This window comes from Pleurodeles waltl, chromosome 4_1 (assembly GCF_031143425.1).
Source record: "Pleurodeles waltl isolate 20211129_DDA chromosome 4_1, aPleWal1.hap1.20221129, whole genome shotgun sequence".
Classification (NCBI taxonomy): Eukaryota; Metazoa; Chordata; class Amphibia; order Caudata; family Salamandridae; genus Pleurodeles; species Pleurodeles waltl.
The window spans coordinates 46000783-46026249 of record NC_090442.1 but is presented as its reverse complement, the minus strand read 5'-3'; the positions used below and the strand labels follow the sequence as shown (position 1 = coordinate 46026249).

The 25467-nt window shown below is 45.3% G+C and overlaps 1 protein-coding gene across 1 annotated transcript in view; it reads right to left on the bottom strand.

Moving 5' to 3' along the window:
* The window catches only part of LOC138286969 (zinc finger protein 208-like), a 183059-nt gene that overhangs the window by 42681 nt on the left and 114911 nt on the right, over window positions 1-25467 (bottom strand). The window contains exons 3-6 of the mRNA XM_069227338.1: window positions 22856-23033; window positions 20204-21120; window positions 19034-19172; window positions 10171-10317 (exon numbers count right to left, since the gene is read on the bottom strand). Of these exons, the coding sequence (XP_069083439.1) occupies window positions 10171-10317; window positions 19034-19172; window positions 20204-21120; window positions 22856-23033 (1381 nt within the window). The remainder of the gene's footprint in view (window positions 1-10170; window positions 10318-19033; window positions 19173-20203; window positions 21121-22855; window positions 23034-25467) is intronic.

Sequence of the window (25467 nt, the reverse complement as noted above, 5' to 3'; positions counted from 1 at the left end):
GGAAATCCTGGCGGTTTGCAGTGTCGTGATATGGTGGGCGGCACCTTGTCTTCCGTCTGGCTGTTGATGGCTAATGCTGTGGTCAGTGATGTTAATGCCCTGGCTGATGGTGTGGTACATTGGGTGTCTATGGGAGCTATCACCGCCACGGTCATAATTTGGGGGTAATTACAGCCAGTCTGTTGGCGGTATTACTTCCACTTTAACAGTCAACACCAATGTCATAATGAGGTCCTATGTGTCTGATTTGTTGCACCAGTACTTGGTAGACTCAGATCTGACCTCTCTCCAAGAACTGGGAAAGAAGGCAGACAAAAGGGTCAGAACAAGGGTGAGCAGAAAAGCTCACACAAGGGGTGACAAAGACAAGAAAAAGAAACCAGGCATGTCTCCGGACAAAGGTGGGGACAAACACAAACCTAAAGAGTCTTCATCAGGCCCACAAAAATCCTCGGGAGTCCAAAAACTCTTCCTCTTCCCATAACAAGAAGCCTTGGTGCTAAGCTGTAGGAACAAAGGTCAGGTGTTCAGGCAGAGGCCTACGGGGACCGAGGTGGCAGTTTCACTATGGTGACTGAAAAACTGGTGTCACCTGAGCAACACCTACAGGGTCACCAGTACCAAGTGACTGCCGCCTACAACAACATTGTGTGCCACCCCATGGCAGTTATTGATATCAGCTTTTGGGGGAGAGAGGGGGTTACAGGCCCAAAGAAAGTTGCAGTGTCCACAGACCTATCTGTTGAGTGTCTCTTGGGGAATTACTTGGAAACTTCAGCTTAGGCTGAAGTGGAGTTGGAGGCCCATGCAGCAATATTTTTGCTTTAACCAGGGCACAGGTCAATAACCAAAAAGAGAAAGGAATCTTGGAGTCCGGAATAATGGCCCAAGAGGCTCCCAAAGCATAGGGTAGGAAGGGCAAAAAGTTGCCTCCAGTGAGGATTCCCCCTTTTAGGAGGAGGAATCCACTCCCTTGGTAGAACCTACAACTGAAGAGTTGAAGGCTAACACAGCTGAGCTCTTAGGTGCATGGGGGCTTGCCAGGGAGGAATTCAGTATGGCACAGAAAACCTGTCCCACACTGGAAGAGTTAAGATAGCAAGCTGCCCTTCAGGAAGTAGGGGATTTCAGTGGCACCTACAAGGTGTATTGGTAAGACAACCTCTTATACTCAGAGCCAAGGAATCCGAAACCTGGTGCCACCAGGACGTTGGTAGTACTTAGACCTGGGAGTAACCACTCCAATGTAGATGGACTATCCCTCCAGATATTTCCACTTAGACAATGAAGGCTCATCTGGGCAAGGTTAGCCTTCTTGTCCTTTGTTGCGGGGGAGGGAGGTGTAGGAAAGTGCCCTCTTTCTTGGCATGGTTACTCCCATTTTCTGCCTGTTATCAGTGTGTTTAACTGTGTCCACTGGGATCCTGATATCCAGGACCCCAGTGGTTATGCTCTCTCCCTTCTAAATTGGTATCTGTAACTTGTTCTTCCCACAACTGGCATACTGATCCCCCCATGTAAGTCTCTAGTATATGGTACCTAGGTACCCAGGGTACTGGTGAACCAGGGGAACCCTATGACCTGCAGTCTGCGTGAAATGGGTGCATGCACCAGTTTTCACTGCAGGTCACTGCAAGTCACCCCTATGGTAGGCCCTCTCAGCCCATAGAGCAGGGTGCAGGTACCTGTGTGTGAGGGCACCCCTGCACTAGCAGAGGTGCCCCCACAAATCCCAGACCCATTTTCCTGGACTCTGAGTACAGGGATGCCATTTTGCGTGTGCACTGGACATAGGTCACTACCTATGCCCAGCTACATAATGGTAACTCCGAACCTGGGCATTTTTTATATCAAACATGTCGGAATCATACCCCACTACTGTTGCAAATATTGGAAGTATGATTCCATGCACTCTTGGGGCTACTTAGAGGACCCCTAGCATTGCTTTCCGGACAGCCCAAGCTGCTGCCACCCCTCAGACAGGTTTCTGCCCTCCTGCAGCATGATCTGATCAAGTCCAGGAAGGCGGAACAGAGGATTTCCTTTGGGAGAGAGAGGCAAAACCCTCTCCCTTTGAATATGTGTGTGACTGGCTTGGGCGGGGTAGCCTCCCCAAGCCACTTGTATGCTTTGAAGGGCACCTTTGGTTCCCTCCGTGCATAAACCAGTCCACACCGGTTCACAGATCCCCAGTCGATGCTCTGGTGCAAAACTGGACAGTGGAAAGGGAAGTGACCACTCCCTTGACCATCACCACCCCAGGGATGGTGCCCAGAGCTCCTCCAAAAGGTCCCTGAGTTGCCATCTTGTTTCCAAAGTTGGCAGGGAACTTTGGGAGCATTTGAGTGGACATGCCAGACAGGTGAAGTCAGACCCCCCCCTTCCTGATAGGTGCTTACTTGGCTAGCTGACCAATCCCCCTTTCAGGGCTATTTAAGGTCTCTCTCTTGGGTGGGTCCTCAGATTTGGCTTGCAAGATTCCAGCAGGACTCCCCTGCAACCTCCACTTTGACTTCTGGCCACTGGAACCGTGACTGGACCCTGCAGGAACCGACAAGGTTGCAATCCACAAAGAAGATTCTTCTGCAACTGTTTCCACGACTCCTGCCGACTTTGCAACATTTACCCAGCTTTGCATCCTCAGAAGACAGCAACTCTTCACCCGGCAGAAGAAGAAGGAATCTCCCTTGAAGTGATGGAGTCACTCCCCTGCATCCACAGGCATCTGCTGCAACGAGGACTGGCTGCGTGGATCGCCTCTCATCTTGAGCTGCAGTCCTCTTGGTCCTCCCTGCCAGGTGTCCAACTTACTTACCTCTGTGGTTTTCTAGTACTCCCAGCGCCACTCTACACATTCCACTTACCTAGGTGTGGGTCCTGGATTCACATTCCATTTGTAAGTATATGGGTGTGGATCCCCCTAGGGTCACTATTGGTTATTGCTATTTGCACTGTTTTTTAACCTTTTCTATGCCCATTTCTAATTGCTAGTGTATATATTTAGTGTATTACTTACCTCCTATTGGAGAGTTGCCCTTCTAGTATTTTGTGGTATTGTGTTCCAAAAATAAAGTACCTTTATTTTTGTACAACTGAGTGTTTTCTTTCATGTGTGTCAGTGCTGTGTGACTACAATGGTATTGCATGAGCTTTGCAAGACTCCTAGATAAGCCTTGGCTGCTCATCCTCAGCTACCTCTAAAGAGCCTGGCTTCTAGACACTGCCTACACTTCATTACGAGGAGATATCTGTACCTGGTATAAGGTGTAAGTACCTTAGGTATCCACCACACACCAGGCCAGCTTCCTACAAGACCATATACCCTTTAGGGTAAACACTGATCATATCTAACATATTTGTTGTAAAGAGCTTTGATACGCGAACTCGTAGACCTGGTTCGCACTATATAAAGCTGCACATAAATAAAATAAGTATGCTCCCCAGAGGCATCCCCTACACACACACAATTAACAATCACATGACATCCGTGTCCCCCATAGAAGCACGAAACACCAGGGTGCAGAGGGCTGGGAGAACATTTTAAAACAAAGGAAAGGCAGCTACTGTCAGTCTTCTTCAGCCTGGTGAGGCGGCAGTATTCACACCCATCAAATGGAGGGTGCACTTGGTGTGTCCCTCTGATCACAAAGACCCACTCTGTGGCTCATACCTGTTTTTGATAGGCCTCAGGGCACACATGTTTGATGTGTGTGCTGACCAGGGTGGTCAAAACACTGATGTTTCCTATGGTGAATTTGAGGGAGTGCATGCTCTTCAAAGCCATGCAGGAATAGCAGAAATGTTATTACTGGTAATTATTAACTATGCTGTTGAAAGATATTAAAATGAGGACTCCTGAAGTTAGTACCCCGCTCATACAACTGTTCTAGATCCCACTCTTCAGAAAGGCTAGGCTCTACACCCAATCTAATGGAGTAAAGACCTGCTGAGGCCAAGCTCAGCACTCTGTGTGACAGTAGAGAGGCCAAGATAGGTCAGGCCCTGCACTCAGTGTGACAAGTTGAAGAGACTTGGAGAGGCCATTCTCTGCACCCAGTATGGCTGAGTGCCCTAGAAAGGCCAACCACTGCAGTTATTTTAACAGAGGAGAGACCTGGAGGTGGCAAGCTCTGCACCCAATGTGACGAGGGGAAAGGACATTGACTTGACAGACGACATCGACCAGCCCAAGTCAGCAGCTGTCATTTTCCAGCAATGTGACAGTCACTCTGATTTTGTAAATCAAAGATAATGCTGGTGATTAATTTTCCTGCTGGAATGCAATAGTTTTCTCTAGTGCCAGTTTTGACTCACCTTAAAGCAACACAAATGGTTAATACACCTGCTGCAAAGAACGTATACTATGCAGATCGCAGAATTCTATTTTATATGGACATCTCAGTGGGTAACTACTTTTGTCACAGAGATCCTTTTGTTACTTTCAGTTCTTTAGTTACAATCCTGATACGGTACAGTGAGCTAGGAACTGTCATCAAAGAGCTGCATGTAAACTGCAAAGTATAGGTTATAGCGTTATGTTTTTTTCCCCAGTCTTTCATCATCTTAATGTTGCCAGAAGAGCAGAGAAAACATTCTTATTAATAAAGCCAACCACTGTGGGACATATTAGGCCCCAAGTTTGTACTTCTCTACATCAAACACTCTTAAAATATGCTGTCTACTAGTATGGATGGCATGCGATTCCTACACCTTACAAAACCATTGTGTGTAACACTTCAAAGATTGATTCACACATATATGATTCATTGTCTCTGTATAACATGTCTGTGATATAAAGTGCTTGAACAGCCCACACTGGTATGAGTAGTGCTGGAAAACAAATGTAATTAATGTGAGAGGGTGCTATGGAGAGGTGAGTGGAACTGTTGGAGGGTGGTAATGAGAAGAAGTCATTGGATGTTTTGCATCTATGTGTATATTTTTTGTATTTAACTGCATGTGTATTTGCGTATGTGCACAGAACATTAATAAAGTACTGCCTCTGAAAGACGTGTTTATTGTTTTATATATCATGGTTACAGTATTGTTTTACAGTACAATCAGCTTACACGAGCACTAGGTTAGTGCCCTTAAGTTTCAGGTACTTTGCAGGAGTTTCAAGATCTTTGTTTTTCTTGCTGCTCAAATGCACGTTTTCTGATATTTATCTGTTTCCATGGTTTCACTACTTGATTTTTCTCGTGAGAAAGTGTCACACAATTGGTCGTTGAATGTCACGCATAAACACACAAACTATGAAAATGTCCCACATAAGCAATCTGATACCTTGGCAGCTATGTGGAGGGACATAGTTCTATAGAGAGACAGCACTTGACACAACCTGCGATAGTAAAGAGATTTCAAGGTGTGAACAGTGCTCCAAACGAGGTGCACCCCAACAGTAAATGATGGTTTTACTTGTTTTTTTAACCATCCAGACAAGCACACAAAATTCAGACCCTTTATAAAGGGATGAGCACAGACATTTAGGGTGTGTATATGGTCAAAAGTCACTGGGCCTGTGTTCATGTGACAGTCTGTACATTGTGTTATCATTCTGGCAGACACAAAGTTATTTTGTGCATGTGACGAGAGTTACAGATACCCTGACAAGTGCCCTATCTGATGCTAGCCTGTTGTTCACCAGCAGATTTTAGGCTCTGAGCAGTAGTTTGGGCCCACCCAAAGCGGTACTCCTATTAAACACCAGTGAGTGCTATTAGACACCGGTGATGACTGATCCCATGACCAGGCCCAGACATGACAGAAGGTTGGTGGCAGCTGTTGATAGCAGCGGGACATAAACCTTTGTATCTGAACCCCAGCGTAGAGTTTGCCTCTCGGCCTAGTGGGGTAAAACAGAAGTCTGCAGTAAAACATATTTTCTCCTGTAAATGTAAACAGTGCTTCTAGTGCAGATTTCCTCTTCTGTAAACACATCTCATACAGCAGTAAAGAACAATGTAATACGCACAGATTATCTGTTCCGAAAACGTGCCACATAGTGTTTTAAAAAGCAGTTGGTAAAAGTGGTGCCGCATGCATAGATTTCTCTTGCAGTGCAGACTTCCTACATGATGTAAACACCGCTTTTATTGTAGTATAAAAGCAGTGCAGCGGACACAGATTGCTTCTTCTGACAATGCCCGTCACAGAGTAGGAGAAAGCAGTGCAGGGCACAGATTACTCTGCGAACGATTCACACAGTGCAGTAAACACCAGTGCACAGATGCCTCACAGTGCAGCGCACAGATCCCCTCTTTACCACGAGTGATGCCCACAGACACCCCCAGGGCCGGAAGGAAAGCCCCCAGAAGTCCCCGGATAGAAGAGCCCAGCTCAGCCCGGCTCCTGACAGAGATTTCCTCCTGGATTATTCAGTCTATTTCTACAAACACAGCAGAAGGTGCTGACAATCTCCTACCTGAGCAGAAACCCGTGCAGACATTTCCAGGCTCCCTCCTCCTCCTGGGGCTGGGGGGGCAGTGGCGGGGTTGGGGTTTGAAAGGGGGTGTCTGCGAGAGTCTCAGGATGAAAAAAGCGGCACTGACAGCGGGCCGGACACACTAAGGAAGGCCGGAAATGATGTCAGTATCCGCAGCTGGTGCTGTCGCTGCCTTCGTTGACCCGGAAGAGGAAACCCTTTTTCCTTTCCTACTTCGTGCTCAGTGGATTTCTTCAGGAGGCGAGGAGCGCCCTCTGGTGGCCGCTGACAGACCCGCCGCCTCCAGGCTCCAGGAGTGAATAAGAAATGCGGACTTTAGTTTAATAAAATGTATTGAGATACAGACAAATCTTACTAATGTTCCTATGAGTTATTCTTTATACTTCACTCTCAAACAACACTCTGCCGTTATGCCTCGAATTAAGTTTTGGTTTTAGGGCATAATTGCCTTTTAAGACATTAAGGCAGACTAAGCAACCAAAAGGACAGGTCTTGGAAAATGCAGCTTTGGAGATCTCCATTCCTCCATGTTGTGTTTGTCCCACCTTCCCTGGTGTCCGGTTACTGCTGCAGAAAAGTATTAACAGCTTCACTTCACTTGAGCAACTTCCAAACACTGTTTTAGAGGACGGAAGAGTATTTACAGAAAGGTGACAGCTGTAAGTTAACATTTTGTATTCAGTTATATATATGAAAATGTAGGTAACAGATACCCTCAAACAATACTCTGAAGTTTTGGCATAAATTAAGCTTTGATACCAGGGACCTTTGGTCTTTATTTGCTACTCTGTTTACCACAGACCTCTCCTTACAAAAAAAAGAAATATGTTGCAGTTACAATGTATTATTAATACAACAGAAAACACAGTTTTGATCTGTGTAGACACTCAGTAGCTCAGACAAGGTGGAGATATCTCTATGGTAAAGCTTACGGAAAAATTAGAAATGTTTATTGAACTTTATAGTGAATTGGCAAAAATATTTGCATGTTAAATATTAATGTAAATTACTTTTATATATTCATTTCAAATTTAGTACAAAATAAAGAGTGCTACAGCACTAAACTTAATTTTCAAATAAATCTTTAAACGTTTTAAATATGTTATATTAATTTTTTTTTTAAATTAAGATCAATTATAACATAATTCCCACCGAAAGTAAAAAAAAATTATGCATTAATTATCAAATTTGATGTATAATATTAAAACTAATGTAATTATATATTTTTTTAAATAATGCTACATTAATTTACACATTCACAAACTTTGTTAAAATATATAACAATTAAATAATACGTGTTATAATTTTTGTAATATTAAAGTATTGTATTTCTATTTTTAACTATTTTAAGTAATTTCATTTAACATTATGTCCTATTGTGTTTTATGTTCAGTCTATGCCTTCATTATTTTCTATGGGCAAGTGTTGCTTTTTGCACCCAAGTTACCTACAGTTGTGGATTTGTCCCCACTCCCTTTTCTGGGGCTGGACAAATTTAAGTGTATACTTTTAAGTATGTTTACTGGACAAAAGTATATGACTTGCCAAAAGTAGTAAAGTTACTCAAAAGTGTAGGAGTAAATTACGCATGTAAATTACTTGCAAGTGTAAGTTGGCTTTGTGAATATCCCGGACAGACTCCTGAACTCACAAAAGCTGAAATACCCATGCACGGACTCAAATACCCACGAAGACATTCTCACACCCAGTCAAAGACCCACTCAGACACTCATGCACCCACTCACAGACCCACTGAGTCACTTCTGAACCTGCTCACACCCACTGAGTCACTCATGCACTGACTCACAGATCCACTCATGCTCCCCCTCAGAGTAACGCACCCACTCACAGACCCACACAGGCATACTTGCACCCAGTCAAAGACACACTCAGATATTCATGCACCCACTCACAGACCTACTCAGACACTCACGCACCCACTCACATATCCACTCATGCACCCTCCCACTCAGACACTCATGCAGCTACTCACAGACCCACTCTGTTACCATGCACCCACTCACAGACCTACTGAGTCACTCTCACATCCACTCCCAGACCAACAAAAAAAAACCAAAGGTTACAGGGAGGTTCTAGTTGGGTTCTGAATTTACACACACAAAAGCATAGAAATTCAGCAGTTATGGTTATCTCAAGTAACTATAACTCATGCCCTAACTTGATAACATTATTGATAATATCAATGTAAAATTTGCAGTAAAATTATTGAGGAGAAAACTGGGCTTGGTGGGGTCGCGAGTAATAGTTACCCTAGGGCACAAGTCCCTTTAGGTGATTCGGCCTGGGGGCACGCCTTGGTGGGAATATGACTACAGGCTCGCCCCACCACCGGAGGACCCATGAAGCGTATTACTGCTTTAAAATACGTGCTTTAAGAGTGATAACAAGGAAGTGCTGTGTTTTATTACCATTTCAAGTGAAAATATTGATTAGAACACTGTGCATGGCGAGGGCATGAGTTGTAGTTACCTTAGGGCACAAGGTATAGTTACTTGAGATAACAATGACTATAACTGCTGAATCTATATATATATATATATATATATATATATATATACACATATATGTATATATATATATATCCTACTGGTGGTTGCCAGCAGATAATTATAGTTAGGACCATGTTTCCACAGAAAAAGCAGTTTTTGACCTGCCTATATCTTTGCCACTGTTAGACGAATCTTCATGAAACTTTCCCTCAAAAAAGTGCCTCAGTAATTCTTATTGTGCACGGAAAGTTTCAGGGTGATCCGTCAAGTGGAGGCTGAGAAAAAAAAAGGGGGGGGTCCAAAAAGTTGTGTTTTCCATGTTAATACCAATAGGACTTTTGGACACAACTACAGCCTGACCCGCCAGATAGAATTACACCAAATTTGGCAGAAAGCTAGCTTTCGTTATGCAGATTGTGCTTTCACTTATTTGGTGTAAATCAATTTAGTCGTTTTTGAGAAATTAAAAGGAAAGGTAGGTGGCCTATTGGGCACTACCAGGGTCTCCTCCTAACACTCACTAAATGCAGTAGTTAGTGGGCATCCCTAGACCTGCTGACCAGATTTGACAGACACAAGAAGACCAAGGCACGAGAACAGAAGTCCTGCTGCAAGAAGAAAAAGGTGCCAAACCCTGCCTGCTGCACCCAGGACTCGACAATTGCCGCTGAGGGGTCGACTGGACAACAGACTGACACTAAGAAACCCTAGAGAACCTCCAGCCTTCTGAAAATCGCCAAGAATCTCCCTCTGAGTGAAATCTAGTTCACTGACCGGCTGCTGACAACGAACCGGACATAGTGGCCTGACCGAATTTCACCCACGGACCGAGAGGAGAAACCCTGCCAGTGTGCCAAGTTTAGTGCCACTGTGACCTTCAGTAGCTGAGTGGTGCCATTGCCTGGGGTGCTGGACCCCTAACGTCGGTCACCCAGAAGAAAAGTCCCCTCCGGACACTCCGAGGGCCAGAAGCAAGCACCAGTCAAGGGACTTCAGGACACCCAAAGCCCACCCATAGAGTGGCCCTGCTGGCCTGCAATCCACCCCCAAAGTGACCTGCACCTGGCTCCAAGGGCTCACTGACACACAACCCTTGGCTGACGTAATTGCACTGCACCCAGCCTCCCTGGCACCTGCATCGGAAAACCAGCTGTGCTCTAGGGGGTCCCTAACTTCTTGCAACCTCTACAATCCAATGTGACACACCGAACCTACCTTTAAGTCCACCTGTGCAGTGTGTTTCCAGGTGGCCCCCTTTTCCGTTCTGCACCAGCTCCAATACTTTCAGCCGCTGCTTCCACTTGAACCGGGAACCACCCAAACTTCTCCAGCTGGCCCACAGGACATCTCGATGACCTTGACCTAAAAACAGAAGGTGACACTTGTGAGAGCATTGGCTGATTCCTGTGGTGCATAATTACGCACAAAAGACTATTTTTGCAAAACTTTGAAAAATCATAGCTTAAAAAGTACCCGATTTTGATGAACTTGGTCTTAAAACGTTTAAAAACATCTGAAGTATTTTTGAAAATTGGTCTTGAGTTATTCTTTCTAGAGTGTGTCCTCATTTGTTAGTACTGTGAGTACAGCAAATCTGTAGCACATCTCCAAGATAAGCCTAACTGCGCACCCACACTACCAAACAAAATATAGCAATAGGTGGTCTACTTTTTACCTCTGGATACCAAAGTGGGGTTGCGTGGTCTCTCTGCACAATGCATGCCTTTTTCGGACACTATATAAAGAGCCAGCCTCCTACACAACCATTTACAGACCCTCTTACATCTTCACACATCCATTCACAGACCCACTCACACCCTCATCCACCCAATGACACAGAATTAAAAAAAACATATAAATTCACTGAAAAAAACCAAAGGTTACCGGGACGTTATAGTTAGGCTCACATTTCACACGCACAAAACCATAGAAATTCAGCAGGTACCTCAGCTAACTACAACTTGCACCCCTCAAATGGCTCACATTAACTATAATGTACCTGTAACCTTTGTTTTTTTCAGTGAAAAAAATATATATGAAAAATAAAATTTTAAAAGAAAGTGTGCCGGTGATTCTTATTGTGCATGAAAAGTCTCAGGGTGATCCATCAAGCGGGGGCCCAGAAGAAGGTGGGGATTAGAAAAAGTGAGTTCCCCATGTTAATTCCCATAGGAGTTTTGAACATGACTACATCCCAAACTGCTAGACTGATTTACTACAAATTCGGCAGAAAGGTAGGTTTAGGCACACATATTACGCTTTTGTATATTTGGTGTAAAAACATTCAGTAGTTTTTGAGATATTAAAGGGGAAATACATTTGTTTATCTAGGGCCACAGATCAGTTGCAACGTTTTCAGGATGATCACTGCATATTCGTGAACTTGCACGGCAATAGGAATGCTGTGATTGGCTGGAAATTGTACAGCTAATTTGCTTCATAACAATTTTTTATAACTACAGAGTACTAATTAGCCACTTGCCATTTTTTCAAGTATATGGATGAATTTAGTTTTATGTTACTTATTAGGAGTATGCTGAAAAGAAAAGCTTTTTTCCAGGATCACATCATGCTTTAATCATGGGCAGGACTGTATTTTGTTTATGTTTCTCACATGTGGTGTGGGTGTTTTTTAAGGAAATGAAGTTTGTTCAGTACTATTATGTGGCTCTGAGGAAGACCGCAAGGTCGGAGAGCGTGTGAGCCTAAATAAAGTTTTGTGAATTGTGAATAATGGCCAGAAAACACATAGAACCTTTTTTTTGTTTTTACAGTTTTTGATACCCGTGGATCTAGTTGCGGAGTTCAGCACAGTCTGCGGTGTAAATCCACGAGCTGATCCGCAGATCTCGCCACAAATCGAGTTCTGTCTGGGTCAGTATGGTGAGACACCCACCTGACACCCATACAGACCCAGACAGACACTCTCACATCCACTCTTACACCCCCATGTTTCTCACGTTTCCTGGATTTGTCTATTTGTGGACAGAATTCACTTGACCACTTCCAATTCTGCCTTTGGCAAATGTTAGAAAAAACAAAAGCAGTGTGTGGGAAAAGTGCCATTCATTTTCCAAAGGTATCTTTGATTAGGATTTCCAATCCTACCCCAGTAACCATTCCCAGATCATTGTCACCACACTGCACAATCTTGAGATCTAGGTGTTGGCAATCCTTGATGCTTTCAAGCAAAGGCAGCAATTAATGCCACTTTAACCCTGTCTAGGTAAACCTAGGTCCCTGTCAATGCCACTCTTCCTAGCACTCTCTCTGGCCCAAAATACAAAGCTATGACCCACAAACCACTCTCTGAGCATTTCGGAGGAAAGCTGGAGGACCACACAGGACAAGGTTAAATGTGAAATGTAGTTAAAATGGAAGCTACAAGTTAGCATTTATAAGAACACATCTGATTGGTTGTTGTAAATATGCGTGTGCTTCAAAGTACGTAGTGATATTGCAAGAAAAGTAAGTAGATGTCTGATTGGCTTTGGAGAAATAACAAAAAGTATTGGTGTTGGGGTATGTTTATAATTCCAAACATTCAACTACACTTGTTACATTTTGTTTGGAAGTAAGCATGCTGCTCTCAGAAACTGTTGTGATCTTGTGACCTAGAGGTAGTAGAAAATCTTTCAAAATTGGTTACCATGGTTACAGACCTATAGGAGCATGGGGGAAGGGAACTAAAATGACTGTACTGTAAATGTAAATTCACAGTGCTAGTACAATAAATGCCGAATAAGTATATTTATAGAAAGTGGAGTGGGAATGACATTGTTTGAGAACAGATAGCAAAAATTATTTTTGTTCTCCCATGTGGATCTGCGGATCTGCTGCAAAGTCACACACGAGGCCGAGCTGAGCACCGCGGCAGATCCACCCAAAACCCCTATCAAATTGGGATATCTTTTGAGGAGTGTTAAAGTGTTAGCTCCAGTAAACAGTCAGAAGTGGTATAACATATGTTAAATATGAAAGGGATATTGTGATTGGTTTTCAGATTGAGTAACCATGAAAGCAAAGTTGAAAAGGTTGCCATTAATGGTTACCTTATATGAGAGTGGTGTACCATTCTTCTACTTGGTTTTTGCACAGTTTCAGTGAGAAAAAATTCTAACTGTTACTGAAAGACAAGTATACAGAAAAACAAACTCACTTAACAGGTATGTGAATTAAAATGTAGTTTATTTTAAAATGTGTTACAAAAGGCATGAGTGTATATAAGGTGAATGAAAGTGAACAGCATATTGATAAAAAAGGGAATATAAATAGAGGGTATGTGATGAAAATACTACTGCAGAGACAGTGTGTGCAGTTTTACTGCCAGCTCGACTTGGCAGTGCAAACCCCTTTGCCAAGCCTTGCACTGTTGTTTTACTATACATAATTTAACCCTCAGCTAGGGTGTGATTAGGCAATAGCTCACGGTGATATGTGTTTAAAAGGTTAGACACATCCTTTTGAGTTTTACTAAGTTACAAGTGCACTTGCAGACTTTTACGCCGACTTATACATGCAGTCTACCACCCATACTGCAACCCATATACCTACTTACAAAAGCATACAGCCACTCACACATCCAGTTAGAGAGCATAAGAGGCACTTATATATTCACTGACACACCTAGACAGCTGTTAGGTCTCTAGCAGTATCTGAGCCAGTAGCACATACAGTTACATACCCTTGTACTCACCAACAGAGGCAGTAAGCCATTCATGCAGCCACTTACATACACATTTAAAGTCCCATAGACTTACTAAAAGAGCCAGTTATATACTGGCATACTTACTTAAATATCTGGGGGCACACCCATAGAAGGACTGATACAGTCACTCAGATATGTATTAACTCAGTTATGTAGTCACTCAGATATGTAGTCAAGTACTGACACATCCTACTTACCCATCCAGACAAGTAGCCTTTTAAACATGGCTCAGGCCTACTACTGCAGAGCCTGTGTGTGTGGTTTGAATGCCAGGTCAACTTGACACTAATAACTACTTTGCTAAGCCCTAAACTCTCCTTTTACCTCACATAACTCACCCATAAACTAGGTTGTAGGTAGGCCATAGGACAGGGTGCTTTGTGCTTAAAAGGTAAGACATGCCCTTTTCAGTTTACTGAGTTACAAGTGCACTTGAAGGCACATTTGCCCAGTTATTCATTCAGTCTCCCACCCATACTATAATTCAGATACCTATTTACAAAAGCATACAGCCATTCACATACCCAGAGTGAAAGAGGCTCAAAAACATAAATTGACAAACCTAGACAACAATGTATCAAGCAGTATCAGAGTCATTTGCACACAGTTACATAACCCTGTACTCACCAACACAACAGACAGGAAGCCATTCATACAGCCACTTACATATGCATTTAGAGACCCATTGACTAACTAAAAGAATCAGTCATATACCAGCATACTTAGTTACACATCTGGTGGTACACTCATATAGGGACTCACTCAGATATGTAGTCAATTACAGACACAACCTAGTCACCCAAACAGACAAGTAGCCCTTTAAACATGTCTTGGGCCTACTGCTACACAGCCTCTGTGTGCAGTTTTAATGGCAGGTTGCCCTGGCATTTAAAACTCCTTTGCCAAGCCTTAAACTCTAATTTTGCTACATACAAGTCATCCCTAAAGTAGGCTGTAGGTGGGCCATAGGGCAGAGTACTTTGTGGTTAGAAGGTAAGATGTGCTTTTAAGTTTCACTGAGTTACACGTGCACTTAAAGAGCCATAAAGGCAGGTATACATCCACTTTACTGCAATTGGCAGACCTATTTACAAAATAATAGAGCCACTCACACAACCAGTCAAACAGCAAAAGAGGCACTTATACATTCACGCACACACCCACCCAGACAGCAGTTATGTATCCAGCAGAATCAGAGCCAGTTTCATACACAGTTATATACCCTTTTAGTCACCAGCACAGCCAGTAAGCTGTTCATGCAGTCTCTTACATACACTTTTAGAGTTACTAAAACAGCCAAACATAAACCAGCATACTTAAGCATCTGATGGCACACCCACAGAGGGACTGATACCCTCACTCAGATATGTAGTCAATTACTGACACAATCTAGCCACCCATCCAGAGAAGTAGTCCTTTAAACATGGCTCGGGCCTACTACTGCAGAGCCTGTGTGCAGTTTTACTGCAAGCTGAACTTGACATTAATAACCACTTTGCCAAGCCTTAAACTCTCCTTTTACTACACACAAATCAATCCTAAGCTAGACTGTAAGTAAGCCTTGGGGTAAGGTACTTTGTGCTTAGAAGGGAAGACATGTGATTTTAAGTTTCACTGAGTTACACGTGCACTTATGGAGCCATACAACCAGTTATACATCCAGTCTTCCACCTTTACTACAACTGACATACCTATTCACAAAAGCATACAGGCACTCACACAGTCAGACAGCGACAGAGGCATTTATACATTCAATGACACACCTAGAAAGCAGTTATGCATCCTGCGGTATCAGAGCAGGTTGCACACACAGTTACATACCCCTGTACTCACAATATACCCCTGTACTAAGAAACACAGCTAGTAAGTAAGATGTACATACTCTCACATACATAATTAGGCACCCAGACAGTTACTCAAAGAGCCAGTCATATAGTGGCATACTTAGTTCAACATCTCCTGGTATACCCATAGAGGGGCTGATACAGCTCCTCACATATTTAGCAAGTAGTCGCACAACCTAGTTACCCATTCAGACAAGTAATCTTTTAAACATGGTTTGGGTCTACAACTGCAGAGTATAAAGGCCTGATTTACATTTCAGTGGATGGGTTACTCCATCAGAATGGTGACAGATATCTCTCTGCCAAATTATAAATCTCATAGTAAATAATGGAAATAATGGAATTATATTTCTGCATACAGGATATCTGTCTCCGCTGTGAAAGAGCAACCTGTCCGCCTAAATGTAAATCAGACCCTAAATGTGCAGTAGTACAGCCAGCTAAACTTGACATTCAAAACTCATGTTCAAGCCCTAAACTGTTGTATTAGTATATATAACCAACCCCTCAGGTAGGTTGTACGTAGGCCATAGGGCAGGGTGCTTGGTCCTTAAGAAGGTTACACAGACAATGTTAGGTTTTACTGAGCTACTGAAACTCTTATACTTATTTACAGAAGGATAGAGCCATTCAACACCCATTGAGACCACAAAAGAGCTACTTACACATTGATTCACACATCCAGAGAGCAGTTTTGTATCCAACAGTATCAGAGGCAGTTGGACACACGGTTACATTGCCCTCTATTCACCAACACAGCCAGTAAGTTACTAAAACTGCCAGTCATATATCATCATACTTATTTCAACAGACCCAGGCAGACACTGGCACACACACTGACACACCCAGGCACACACTATTACAGTCAGTGACACACCCATGTATACACTAATGAACACATTGACACACCTATCTGTTTATAGTATGTCATTTAATAGTATTTTCTGTAGAGCTAAATGTATTCACTATTTCATTTGCAGATATCCAATTGTCCAGTAAAACTGGAGCTGGAAATCAACTGATGAACAGCAGGAATACATACTTTTAAAAGTAGAAAATGTAATAAGGGAAGAGAGAATTTGACTTGGAGACAAAAACAGTTTAAGGAGATGAGTAAACGTGTTTCGATCTAGAATAAAACAACATTTTCTAAAGAAGATGAAGTTTGAGAAAACGTTTTACTTTAATATTGAACAGAATGAAGAGTCTAGACAGAACAGTTTTGTGTAAGAGGAAAAGAACATTAAGAAAAAGGTTTATAAATAAAAGTACTTTTTTGTAAAATTTCTAAATGTGAATGGAAACACAGATCAGGTACAGAGCCGTTCTTTAATGAAGAGAGCTACTTACAAGAAAAAACATTAGTGCATGCAGTTGACACAACTGGTTGTTGCTCTGAGGTAAAAGATGGTAGTCCCATAGAAAAAGATAGTTCTAGGAACGTAGAGAAAATGATAGCTGAAGAGGTACCAGGAAGGTGTAGACAAGCCCCTGTGTACAAATGGAACTATAGCAGTATTTGCACTGTTCGTGAGGAATCAGTTGATATATTGAGAACTTTCCTAAGAAAAGTGTGAAACAAAAAATTGTTATGCTACAAGATTAGATCCATGCAAAGTTGGGAAATACACTCATTTACAAGGGCATTCACTGGCACGTCTTTTCAAGAAAGTGTGTAGAAGCCCTTTTTATCACTTTAGAATGTTAGCTGTGCATCACTCAAAAATGCGAAATTTAGTTTGGAGACTTTACTATGTCAAAACTCCAGCTTTATGTTTAGGGGCGATGAATAGAACTCTATTGCATTATCGCATGTGACTGTGGCAGCAGTACTGGAGAAGTGGAACACAGACCTAGATATCCCCCTGAGCCTGGAGGACTGGAAATTTTGCTGCACACTAACTGGCATGCTCAAACCAACCTCAATCTGAGGATTATCCATTTAAGTTCTTACACCAAATGTGCTACACCCCATTGTGGCTATGTGCATATGGGCTGCGTGGGAATCCTGGCTGCAAACACCTCGGGATCGAGGAGGCGGGCTTTCTCCACTTGGCCTGGAGCTGTGGGGGCATTTGAGAGTACTTGGAGCAAGTGACGAAAGTGATCTCATAGATGGTAATGGAACAGGTTGATTGTACACCACACATATGCCTACCTGGCTTAGTCAAACTGCTGCAGCCATTCTAACCAGAAGCTTGCGGCAATAGCACTATTACTAGCAGAATGCAGGACTGTGATCCAATGGGGGAAAAAAATCTGTGCCCACTGTACAATGCTGGCTCAAAGATAAGACATATTGCCAGGAACAACTTGAACAGTATGCAGAGGAGCTGCTGAGGTCCTCGTGACCTAAGGACATTTCGAGCCCATTCGCGTCGTACCTATAGGTCCAGACCTGATCATTGTGAATGATAATGACTGTAGTGAATTATCTTTCAGGATGTTTTAATAGGAGTTAAATGCAGTGTTTATCTCATATCAACTGACTCACCCTGCCAATGGTTACTGCTGCACAACGCTATGGCTGTACCTCGTGTTAATGTGGTGTATGTTGAAAATCTAATTTTATAACTCTTTTTTTATTGAGTTTAGAAAACAGAACCAACAAAAATACAATGCAGTGTATATCAATGCGAGACATCACAATATCTTTTTGTCTCACTTCTGGAGGACAGAGTAAACATACAATCAAAAATAGGGATCAACAGCAACTACTGCAACCCCTTAGCCTCCCCTCGAAGATCCTCATGTAACCAATCGTTTCATATATATGAGTATCAGAGACACAACCTCACCACAGTTGGTTGTCACCTTTCTGACCAAAACAAGGTTCACTTAATCAGCCATCATCATCAGTGCTCCACTCAGAGCTTGACTCTTCCACGCCAGTAAAACGTTCCAGTAGTGTCCCCCATGCAATCACATCCGTTAGTGCCCTCTCCTCTCTTAGTGTTATCCGCATGTATTGTTCTTCAGCAGAACCCCATTCCATTAAATCTTGGATCCATAAGGGATGGAGGGGCTCTGGGCACTCATCCAGCCAATGGCCACCCTCCGCTTAGACAGTACCAGGGCTAGTTGTGTAATCCTATATGGGATACTCCCACCCCGCGGTCTCCGCACTACACCTAGAAGACATGTCAAAGGTGTTACTTCTAGCTCCACTCCCGTTACCTCCTCTACTCTCCCAACCACCTCCCGCCAAAATTGGTGCACCATCCTACAGGACCAAGCCAAGTGCAGAAAGGAGGCATTTAATGCGCCATTATTGGGACATCCAGTCCTTCTTGTTGGATAAATCTTATTAAGACGATCAGGTGTAATATATGTCCGGTGCACAAAATTGAAATGCAAAAGTTTAAACTTGTTATTACATGACACCGTGCGCAACGCCATAGCCCAGTCCACGTCCTCCATGGGGTCCCCCAGTTCATGCTCCCAAGGCCTACGCGCAACACATCGCACCTAGTTGATTCCCCCCGATGACCTTTATAAAACCGAGTGATCAACTGAGTCTCCTCACCCCAATTTATCAGCCCACTCAACACCTTCGATGCTGGAGGGGACACCGGGAAACCACACCAGATCTCCCGAACCACGCTCTCCATTTTGGCATATTGCAAGAACTGACCAGGACCCAATCCAAACCTATTCCGAGCATCCTGAAAGGAGATAAACTCCGCATTGGGGTATTAGCCTTTCACCATTTCACATCCTCCCAGTCCCCAGCCATCCGTTGACATTAGGTTATTCATGTTCCTAAAGGGGGCTAAGTCCCAAATCTTTAATTCCCTATCAAACGGGGCACATTGAATCACCTTCCTAACAGCTTGCTCCCAGATCCAGGCACTAGTTTTGACCAGATAGGGGACAGCAGACTCCGACCGACCACCCAACATCAATACATGCGCCAACACATTCCTGCCCAGCATTCCTGCAAACAGTCTCTTCTCCCAATTGTCTGACTCAGTCATCCACTTTGCAGCATGTTGTAAGTGCGCGCGCGTAGTAATAATGTCTAATATTGGGAACAGCCAATCCTCCTTCTTCCATTTCCCTCTGCAGTGTCGATAATGTCACCCTACTACGACGATCAGCCCACACCGATTAAAGAGCCGAGCAGCTAGCAGAAATAGAAAATTCTGAACCAGGTAAAGACACAGTGGCAGGAACACCATCTTAGCCACTGCCACCCTCCCCATCACTGAAAGAGGCAGTCTATTCCAAAACGATACCGAGCGCTCAAGGCCAGTCACCACTCATTCTACATTATGTTTTTCATGCGCCGCCACGGTGTGAGTGCCCCACATACCCAAATATCTAAAGCTTTTGAGCTCCCGCTTGAGCCCCACCCCGGTAAATCCTCCTGAGGAGCACAACAGAGAGACCCTAAAGGGAATAGAAGCGACTTCTTCCTATTCACCTGGAGACCAGACACTGCCCCACAAGCCTCCAGCAACCGCAACAACAGAGGCACCGAAACACTTGGCTCTTGAAGATATAGCAATGCATCATCAGCGTATAGGGAGACAATTGGGGTAATCTGTCCCACCCGAATGCCCCAAGGTGCCAATTCCTTGCAGAGCCAGATTGCCAGTGGTTCTACCGCTATGGCGAAAAGAAGCGGCGAAAGTGGACATCCCTGCCTGGTTCCCCTGCCAATCACCTAGGAGTCCAAGAGCTCTCCTCCCACCCGAACACGCGCAGAGGGTCCAGTATACAGCAGTCGCACCCACGCAAAAAATTGTGGGCCAAACTCCATTCCTCGAAGCACCGCCAGGAGGTAGCTGCACTCCACCGTGTCAAAGACCTTCTCCAGGTCCAATGAAACTAGCACCAATTCGTCTTCTGCACCCACAGTTTCATGCAACACATGTGCCACGCGACGTAAGTTATAGGTTGTACTATGGCCCAGAATAAAATCACACTGATCGTCGTGCACCAAACCCCGGATCACTCCACGTAGCCGAGCTGCAAATATCTTGCACAGGACCTTAACATAACTATTCAGCATGGTAAGCAGGCGATAAGAGGAGGGCTCACCCGGATCCCCCCTAGGTTTAAGCATTAAACACACGATGCCCTGGCGCACAGTTTCCGGCAATATAGCCCACTTCCGGGCCTCCTCAAACACCGACAACAACTTCTCTCGCAGAATGAAGGAAAACATGTGATGCAGCTCAACCGGGAACCCATCCCCCGGGGACCTAGATTTCGCCACTGCAGTACTTACTTCCTCTACAGTTATCTCAGCCTCCAGACTCTCCATACACTCCAGTTCCAACCACGGAAGCCGCATCCGCTGCAGGAACTCTCCTAAATTGTCATCTGGGATTGAGGCGCCAGCACTCGATACTGCCTGCAAATGTTTCACCAACACCTGAAGGATATCCTTACGATTGGTAATCATCACACCATTGGCGTTCCTGGTGTGTAAAATGGGGAGAAACTCCACTTCCCGCTTTATGAGCCACGCCAATAATTTGCCAGATTTATCCCACTCCCTATGCAGGCGCTGCCTGTATGATCTAAGTGGTATCTCATCTGGAGCTGCTCTCGTTCTGCCTCCCTTGTTGTTGGTGTCTGGTTTTGGAGGACCACTAGCTTTCCCTTGAATTCAGTAAGTTCTTGTTCCATTTGTTTACGCACTCCACAAACTGTGCCTATACATACCCCTCTCAGTACAGCCTTCATGGCCCCCCACTCTGTTCCCCTAGAATTTGTCGTGCTCCAAATCAAGTCCATATAATCTTTAAGGGCAACCGCCACCTTGTTTCGACACCCAGCATCTGTCAGACAATTCGTAGGCATTCGCCAACTGTGTGTTACCCTATTATCGGATCCCCATTGAAACTGCATCAACACCGGTGCATGATCAGAGAGAAACCTCCCCAGATGCTTAATATCCAACACCTGTGAGCAGTTCAGTCCACCCAGAAGAAAACGATCCAGCCGACTGTGTGTCATGTGTCTTAGAATGACACGTGTACTCCCTACTCTCCGAGTGTAGTTCCCTCCATCCATCCCACAGCCCTAAATTGCGATTACCTCGGTTTAGTACCCAATTTAGACGGGTAACGATCTTTCTCACCATCCAAAATGCAATTGTAATCCCTCGCCCATATAATAGGTGCATCCACCCCATTCCCCAGAACCTCAGTTATATTATCAAAGAAGGAGTGATCATCTATATTGGGTGCATAAGTGTTAAGAATAGTGATGGGCGCCCTGTCTAAAGTGCCCTGTATGGGCACATATCTCCCCTCTACATCTTCTTCACTGTAAACGTGGGTAAATGGGACACCTGGCGTAACTCATATTGTCACACCTCTTGCATAAGAGAAAAAGGATGAGGAGAACATCTGACCCCACCATCTCTTAGCTAGTTTTTGCAATTCCTCCTCCGTCATGGGCGTTTCCTGGAGACAGGCTATATGAACCTTATGATACCTCAGAAAAGAATGCACCCTATTGAGCGTAGTGTAACTTTTCAGTCCCCAGACATTCCATGTCGACCCATACCAAGGCTTTGTTATCGTCTGTCCCCCTAGTCCTCCACCCCCCACCTCCCTCCCGAAGAGAGAAGGCAAGATGAGTACTTATTTGTTGTCCCGCATACATACATGCACTGCTGTTGTGAACCTCAAACACATGCAAACCTGACCAAACCAGATAAACCAATACCCCATTGCCCACCTCAGATGAACAGTAGAACAAACACATCAAAATATACTGTAGATCCAAATGTGTAAATGCTGCCAGGACAACAGCCTAATCCCCAACACACCAGTTACTAGGTCCTACCACCACCGTGGAGTAACCATCCCCCACCCCGTATGCAGTATACTTTGTGCCTGAATACCTACCCAATCATTATCCAATAAGCACATTGCCCCCCATACAGTGCAAATTCTATTAGTGCCCATTCGGAATCTTACTCATCATCCCGAAACCCCCCACTATACAGAGCTGGCGCCTCCTGCAGAGAAACAGGCCCCACAAAAGAAGGAGCGACAGCAGCGTCCAAGTAAGGACAAACAAGATCAAGTGTCCGTAAGAATCCTCTTCACTCCCTGATCTAGTGCCCCACTCAGTCCATCAGCCAGTCCAGGAACCACCACCGCCATTGTACCATCCTGTTGCATCTCAATTCTATTGTCAGCATCAACACTCTGTTCCGCGGTGCCTTCCATCTGGCTCTCCCTGCAGATCCTCCAGTCTGAGCTGTCCACACCAGAAACCCAATGAGCCGCCAGGCCAGTCCGCCCAGATCTACCAGCAACTTTGTCCTACATCTCCAGCCATCTCCAAACTTCCTCTGGGCATTCAAAAAAGTGGGACTTACCCCCAGAGAGCACCTTCAAGTGTGCCAGATACATCAACATATATCTGATGTTCATGGCTCTGAGCTTGGCCTTCACCTCCAGAAATCCCTTTCTAGAGTTCTGAACCTTGTTCGTATAGTCAGGATAAATGGAAATGTTGCAATTCTCAAAGACAGCCTTGTCAGATTCACAGACCGCCTGCAGGATACAATCTTTGTAATTCAAAACACGTGCAATGATAGCCCTCAGAGGCGCCCCGGGCCTAGGAGGTGCTACCAGAGCCCTGTGAGCATGCTCCAGTACAAACACCTTGGCCAGCGCTCCACAAAGCCACCTGCCTTTGGACCACTCCGCACGTCCCGGAAACCCAAGCAAGCAGACATTATTCTCACAGGACCTGACCTCCGAGTCTTCCAGTCTTGCCTCCAGCATCCCGACTGTGAAAGTGACCTGCACCATCTGTTTTCGCAAAGAACTCATCTCCGTCAGCAATTCCGTAATAGAGGCCTCTGCCAATTTGACCTTATCAGAAACTTTTCAGAGGTCCACTTGGAGGAGGTTCACCTCCACCGCCACCGTCTCTATCCTCTCCTCGAGGGCTACCCTGGAACCCTGTATAGCTGCTAGAAGTTTGGCTTGCGATGGCTCCTCCACAGTTACTGCCGTGCTCAGAGCATCTCCGGCCCCCCCTACAGGTGTCTGGCGCTGTGGCAAAGGCACCGGCATGGTGCACTGCTCCATGGTGTTCCCTTGCGACACAGCCGTTTTCTGGTGTCGCCCCATGTAACCGTCAGCCAGAAAAATAAGAGGTATCGCACCACCCTCCCTGTAGCTCCCCACGGAGTTGCCCACTCACCCAAGAGGGTGGGTATCTCCTTTGCTGCAGACACCTCTGCCCCTGCCCCAGTCAGCCCTGCTGCCCTCAATGAGGAGGCTATTGATCTCCTGAGGTCCATCTCTGTGGGGTAGACAACTATCGTAAATGCCATCCAGGGACTGGCATCCCAGATGCAACAGTGCAATGCGTTCCTGGAAGGCATGCATGGTGCATTGTCTGACCTACAGAGTTCGTTTCAGGCTCTGGCCTCCTCGTTCACGGCAGCCAGTGTCCCTTCTTCTTCCGTCCCCCTTCCAGCTTCCTGTTCCCAATCCCTCTCCCCTCACCCATCCAAGGCACACCTACTAACCCACATGCATCCACATCAACAGACACAGTACCCAAGGACAAACATAAGCACCACAGACGCCACCACCGCCATGCACACACACAACACACCCATGCAAACATGTCAACATCCACACCCTGCACAGACTCCCCAACAATCTCCCCCCTCACAGTCGACATCACCCACACCTGCAGTCAGCATAACATCAGTCACTGTTCCTGCCACATGTGCCCTCACTGCCACCGTCACCAAATCTTCTGACCCCCATCCATGCACCCCATACACCACTGGTGCAGGCACCACAACTGTCAACACATCCACATGCAGCACATCTACCATACCGGCAGACACCACCCCAACATTCACTCTCACTCCCCCGCCATTTCCCTGCATCTCCTCCCAGTACATCTAATCGCACACACTCACCAACCCAACAGTCCCCCAGCACACACATTTCATCCACCCATGCACCTATGGCACATCCACGTACACACCGCCACTGCTATCCTTCCTATGCCCTTGCCTTCTGCATCCCAGTCTGCGGCTGCCACTGCCCATGCCCCTCCACCACCTGCCACTTCTGCCTCTGTCACATCCAGTGTTCTTGCTATCAAACCCAAACCCAAGCCCATTCCCTCCTCTTCCCAAGCCAAGCCCACTCCCAAGACCAAGACCATGCTCACCCCCCTTCCTAAGCCTCCGCCAACAAGGGCGAGCACAAAGAGCAGCCCGCTGCTAAGCCCCCACTATCCAAAGGCAAGCCCAGGGACCCCCCCATGTAAAGGCACAACTAAGGAGTCCCGCTCCAGGCCCAGACTGTAGGACCCCCCCTGCACACACACCCCACTCACCACTGAGGTGCTTGCTTTCACCATTGATGCCCCTGCCCTGGGGAGGTCTGCACTTTGCAGTCAGGAGTCAAGTTGGGGCATCATCTTGTGCCCAGTGTGCTTGGGGCACTTTGGAATTTGGACTGGCCCTTGGGCCTGTATGTACATTTGCTGTTGCAATATATGGTTCTCATGAAACACTACACTACAGGGGTGGCTTCCTATGTCGTGTATGTGTGTTGTGTGTGTGTTTGTGTACTAATATCGTTCCCTCCAGTGTGTGATAGGCTGGTGTACTTACAGTTGGTGTCTTGGTCGCTCTCGCTGGTCTGGGAGTTTGCAGGGCCAAGTAGAGGATTGGAAGGAGTTAAAATTTGTGTGGCATGGCATCTACGGACGTGGCTGTGTTCCTGAAGGTGGGTGTTCCTTTTATATTGTTCATTTCCACCAGGCTTTTGGTGGAGGAGGTTCCGCCCCGGAAATCCAGGCAGTGTGCAACCTCATAATATGGTTGTGGGTTGCTGCCTGTCTGCCAGGCTGGAGATGGCTGCTGCCTGGCGCCCGGGCACTTCCGCTGTGGTGGGACGAACGGTGACTTGGCTATGTTCTGCAGGTACCTTTCCAGGACTTGTAATA